The sequence below is a fragment of the Echinops telfairi genome, unplaced genomic scaffold (genome assembly GCF_000313985.2).
Source record: "Echinops telfairi isolate 266 unplaced genomic scaffold, ASM31398v2 ScPeMD7_7420;HRSCAF=8458, whole genome shotgun sequence".
Taxonomy (NCBI): Eukaryota; Metazoa; Chordata; class Mammalia; order Afrosoricida; family Tenrecidae; genus Echinops; species Echinops telfairi.
Window position 1 is genome coordinate 48,105,822 of NW_022111320.1, and position 5,917 is coordinate 48,111,738.

General features: G+C 53.0%; 1 protein-coding gene across 1 annotated transcript in view; it reads right to left on the bottom strand.

Moving 5' to 3' along the window:
- Window positions 1-944: 944 nt before the first annotated feature.
- LTF (lactotransferrin) overlaps window positions 945-5,917 on the bottom strand; it is a 28,608-nt gene continuing 23,635 nt past the window's right edge. The window contains exons 15-17 of the mRNA XM_030887666.2: window positions 5,605-5,789; window positions 4,017-4,206; window positions 945-1,170 (exon numbers count right to left, since the gene is read on the bottom strand). Coding sequence (XP_030743526.1) covers window positions 1,136-1,170; window positions 4,017-4,206; window positions 5,605-5,789 — 410 coding nt within the window. The 3' untranslated portion in view covers window positions 945-1,135. The remainder of the gene's footprint in view (window positions 1,171-4,016; window positions 4,207-5,604; window positions 5,790-5,917) is intronic.

Sequence of the window (5,917 nt, forward strand, 5' to 3'; positions counted from 1 at the left end):
AAGATGCTTTGAGGAACCTGACTTAGCAAAGTGCGTAAAGCACAAGTGACCAGCGGCTACCTGGAGACTGAGGGTCCGTAAGGACAAGGGATAGCGCATTTGGCACGCTACCTGGTATTTGTCTCGAGGACCAAATCCTCACAAACCATCCTGATACCTACTTTCTTCCATCGACCCCTTAGCTGCCGTTCTCCGCTCGCTGTCCCTGGCCTGGAAACACACGCATGCACGTGTGTCCAGGTAACTAAGCGAACGACCTGGTAAGGTGGCTCTGCTGTCAGCACGTCCTGTGATGGGCCATTGTGTGTCAGCTGGGCTACACGCTGGACTAGTTACGATCCCATAGCCCGGTCCAAGCACACAAGGCATGGAACGAAAGGGGGAGCTTCCTCGGGGTGTGTGCGGTTTCAGACCACCAACAGATATCTTGGCTGAACTTGTTCTTGCTTCACTCTGCAGGCTTTCTGTTACCTGAGCTACAAATCTTGGGACACAAGGCTGCAGAGGTCTCCAGCATGTCCCTTTTGGATTTTGGACTCGCCAGCCCCAACAACTGCATGAGCCAGTTCCTTAAAGTTAGTCTGTCTCTCATTATGTATATGCACACGCGTGCACACACATACGTCCTTCTACCTGTGTGCATGTGAAAGGGCTTCAAAAAGCCTGTGGGGAAATGCCATTCTTTTTTAATTCCATTCTACCCCAACTCTTTGAAGCTTCCCCACCCCCACTCTCAGCCCAATATAGCTTTGTGTTTCCCTAGAGAACCTGGCTGAGGCAGTTCCCAAGGGGATACAGTTGCTGGGCCAGTGCTGAGGTTCCAGACTACAGATATCAGCCTCAAAACTGCAGGAGAGGGCGATTCGATGGGAGCACTTGACCCAACGGGGCCGGGAGTTTGGCCAGACACAGGGTTTTAAAATTCCAGAGACGCTGAACAATGCTTTATAAGGAGAGAAAACCAACAGCATTTCTTATTTTATTGCTCGCTGCGATGACAGTTGGACATGGTGAAAGACAGCTGAGACGGGCAAACACCGTGCTCAGGAAGGGAGGAAGGGACCCACCACCGCTGGGCCAGCTCTGAGCAGTGAGGGACTGGGGCGCCCTCTGGGACGCTGGTCACGGCCGGCTTCTAGCCCCTGAGGAAGGCGCAGGCTTCCAGGAGAGCTGTGGGACAGACAGAGCAGACAGACAGTGAGAAACCGCTCACTACCGATGAAACAGACACCGCTTTCTTGGCCTCTTTTTGGTTTCCTGCTTCAGTAAAACCCACTATCAGTTGTACTAATCACTAAATGACATCATCCATCCGTGAATACTAAAACAGAGACTTGGCCTCTCCCCTTCTCTCGCCCATTACAACAGGGCGCGCCCATTTGCCGCACCCGTTTTGCCCTGAAGTTGCCCTTCGCTGAAAACCACAGGGAGAGGGCTCCCTGGCCCTACCTCCATTCTCACATTGTCCTGGCGCCCAGGGCTTCACACTCGGGGTGAGGGGCAGGTCTACAGGGTACAGGGGAGTCCACACAAATGTGAAATCTGAAAACGACCACCCGGAGTCGAGCCAGAAGGCAGTCCCATATGTACCCCATAGGATTCCCAAGGCTGTGACGTGTCGGGAGCAGATGGGCAGCCCTGTCTCCCAAGGGGCTTCTGAGTGGGATCAGATGTCTAGCCTTTCTGTTCTCCCAGCTGTTATGGGTGGGATTGTGTTCCTCAAGCATCTGTGTTGTACGTGGGTCACGCCGGCGGATCCCTCTGCCCATAGACCAGAGATTCGAATAGCCTTGCCATGATGCAGACTGCCTTGAGGGCGAATGCAGTTGGGTCAAAATTTAACACCTTATCATTTGATCTCCCACTTGACCCACTTCCAATGTGTTTTTTAATATTTTCTCATTTCTCTTTGAGGTTTTTCTCTGGTTTGGTTTGTTATTGTTGTTAGTTGTTGAGGGTTGTTGTTTTTTTGTTTTTTTTTGCTAATTTGGGGGAGTATGTTGTCCTGTATATGAACTCTAGGAAGATAAACTATAGAGACAGTAACTGGATTAATGGTTTCGGGGGGTGGTGGGGAAGTTGGGGAGAAATAGAGAGCTAATAACAATGAACCCAAGAAAAAAGAGAAAATGTTCTAAAATTGACTGTGGCAATGATTGTACAACTCTTCTTATACAGTCGAACTATGGCATTGTACGCTATGTGAATTATAGGCCAATAAAACGGTTTTCTTTTCAAGAAATCTGTGTTGTAAATCCTAACTCTGGTACCTGTGGTCATAACCCCATTTGGGAATGAGTTGTCTTTTGATGTCCGGGTGACATATCAGGGTGGGGTGTGTCTTTAGTCAATGTCTTTGGAGCTTTAAGGGAGCAGCTGAAGGAAGCAGCAGAGACAGGGAGCACCCACACCATGCCACGGTAGCATCACTGAAGAACCAACGATCAGGAGCTGAGAGGAGACGAAGACCTGCCCCCAGAGCCAACAGGAAAGCCTCCCACTCAAAGGGACGCCCTGGGTTTGGACGTCCAGGCCCCTAAACTATGAGAGAAGACATGTCTGTTTGTTCAAGCCATCCCCTGGTGTTTCTCTGTCACCGCAGCCCTACAGAAGTAAAACAGTAGCCACGCACTCCCTGGCCCTTCCACCCAGGAACTCTGCCCAGAGCCTACAGCACTGCTGTGGCTTCTAACAATTTTTAAATGATTAGATCGCTTTCATTATAATTTTCCTGACTAGGTATAACGTCTGGGGTCTTAAAGGCTTGAAGTTAAACGAATGGCCATTTAGCAGGGAAGCAACAAAGCCCACATGGATCGTGTGGGCTTTGTTGTGTGATCATGAAGTGTTAAGGGATCAGGGATCAGGCATCAGAAGAGCCAAAATGATCATACCAATGTGAACGAGGTGGGGCAGAGTGGAGACACAAAGCCCATCCGTAGACAATGGGACACCCTCATAGAAGGGGTGCAGTAAAGCCCCGACAAAACGTATAACATTCCTCTAGCTCTTTAATGCTTCCTCCGCCCCGCCCCCCCACTATCATGACCCCAGTTCTACCTTACAAATCCGACTAGACCGGATCATATACACTGGTACAGATAAGAGCTCTGGACACACGGTGTGAATCCTAGTGCTGCTTCGACACCCATGGCTTCATCATAGAAGCCATGATGGACTTGACTTTGGGTCATGATTGGTCTGGCGGCAACTGCCTCAACCTCAAACTCACTGCCAGTAAGTCAACGCTGATTCTAACAACCCTACAGGACAGTGGAGAGCTGCCCTGCAGTTCCCCAAGACTGGAACTGTTTATAGGAGTTGAAAGCCTCATCTTTCTCCCGAGAAGCGGCTGGTGGTTTCCAACCGCTGACCTTGTAGTTAGCAGCCCAACACAGAACCATAACGCCGTGGCAACTGCCTAGAAACCAGGATGGGTCATTGCTGAGCACGTACTTGTAAGTGTTCGTGCACGAATAAAGCGAATGGATGGTGGCTAAGAAGCCCACAGCAGCCGGCACAGTGTGATAAGCACTGAGGACATGACGCACTGCTTTGTTTTACTCTCCGGTTGTCCCGCCTGGTCAAAGAGAGAGTGGTTTTTTGGAGCCAAGAGCTAGCATGCTGCCTTCATTGTTTTACAGCCATCTGTGCAGACTCAGTGGCAGCGAGTCTGATTCTTTTTTCCCCAGTTGCACCTAGCTAGGAGCCCCGGCAGCACAGTGGTTATGCATTGGGCTGCCAATCACAAGGGCAGCAGTTCAGAAACACCAGCTACTCCTCAGCAAGGGGTTACAGCCTCAGAAAGACATGGGGGCCGGGCAGGGCTACTGTGTCCGATCAGTTTGTTGTGGGTCAGAATTGACTCGATGGCACTGAGTTTTGTTTTGTTTTGGTTGTTTGTGTGGGACTGGGGGGTTGCTTAGATTACTTGCTGTCCGTCAAACCTCAGCCTCCCCCCAACCCACTCCACGCCCGTGGTGATCTGCCAACGACATTCTCTACGGCCCACTTACGGGAGGAAGCGCATTTCTTCAGATTAGCAACAGCCGTGACGTATCTTGGTCCTAAATATGTCTCATATGTCATCTTCCCCTGGAGTTTGGCCAGACATTCAGTGTTGTCATTGAAGAGAAGATTTTTGGTTTGAGACTGGAACAAGCAGAACTTGCTTGGGCAGTCCGTTCCCGTCCTTCCAAAGCGATCCTGTGCCAAAGGGACAGACGGTCAGTGAGGCGCAGGGGTTGAGGAACAGCCAGGGACAGCTGCTCCATTCCCCAACAGTGCCGGGAAAACCACGGGGCAGAAGGGGCTGGCTTGTTAAAGGTTTCCCCTGCTCTGTGTCCCCCTGCTGCGCAGACCCCTGGTGTCATGCCCACCCTGGGCCCACCTTCCCTGTGCACCTGCAGGCCCCTCACCGAGTCTGACTTTCCTTCCTTATGAATCTGTGCTTCTTCCTTTAGAACACCTCCTGGGCAATAGCCAGGGATGTTTGAGGTCCTCTCCCCACAGTGGTTCCTCTAGGGCAGTTTCCTATGCCGCCTCTCCCAGAGAGGCGGTCTGCATGGGCAAGCCCTGGCTCTACCATGACCCGGGTCTTTGCCTTGGCTGCATCCCGGATCCTTCCTTCACCACACTTCACACCGAACTGCAGCAGGATCCCACGGGGTGGGCGTGGGGTGAGAGCTTGCACTGAGATGACGGCAGACCTCCGACCGGGGAGGGCCCCATAGTCGGGGCTCGATAAACGCCAGCTAATGCGGAGGCCTGTGTGTTGCTATGGTGCTGGTCAGGTTTCAGCAGAGCGTCCAGACCGGGCTGGGCTGGGAAGGAGGGGCCTGGCGGTCTGCTACGGACAGTCAGCCAAGGATCACAGGGGTCCCACCCACTACCCTTCAAGGAGAGCACACGGGGCCAAGTCGTATTCTGAGGGTGTGGGGTCATCCCAGAGTGGAGGGCCTAACAGTTGTATGGCGGCTACTGTGACCATCCCGAGACCATGTCTCTCAGAGCACACCCACAGTGTGATGTTTTCCTAGGAAAAGAAAGAATCATGGCTATCGAGAGCGAGGGGGTCTTAAGATGCCCGTCACAGCACATGCCCCTGAGCCGCCCTAAGTCTGTAGCCCAAGTCCAGGATTTGTGGTCTTTGGAGAGTACAAGCTACGAGCCGCTGTGCTTGTTTCATTGTGTCCAGAGCATTGATTAGGAAACAGGATCTACAGAAAGCGGCAGAGCCCACATCTCTCGACCCGGGTACCGTGGGAGGAAGCCTCAGTGGTCTCTCTCAGGGGCTTGAAGACTCAAAGGTGGGGAACAACGGGGGGCTGTCCCTGAGCTGGGCAGTGAGAGCAACCGCCCACAGTCACAGAGACGTGGGGCAGAAATGAAACAAGACCCACAGAGCCCCGTGTTTCGAGCCGCTGCCATCTTTAGGCACCCGCTGGACCATCCCAGGGAAGGGCAGAATGCCATTCGCACCTGCTTCAAAGAGGGGGTGAGACACAGAGACTTGAGACGTGCTGGTCCCCCGAGCTCCTGATTCTCCCACCTGGCAGGAGCCCAGGCAGCGGAGCAAGAGCAGGAAGCGCTCATGGTCCATACCTGTTGGCTGAGCAGCAGCTGTTCAAGGTCCGCGGCCTTATCTTTCCGGGATACCACGGCATGGCTCGGGGCCACAGAAAGGTGGCAGCTACGAGCCTCAGACACGGGCTTCCGGGAGCCATCAAGGCACAACAGCTCAAAGTCCTCCAGCTTCAGGTCCTTAGCCCATGCCTCGGAGTTCTTCCCTGGGGGCGAGAAAGAAGAAAGAGGGCATCGGACACAGCTGTCCAGCTTAGTCAGGGGGCTCTTGGTGGGTAGACACAACTCACCCATTGGGTCAAGACCACACCACACACCACACCCCCCAGAGTCA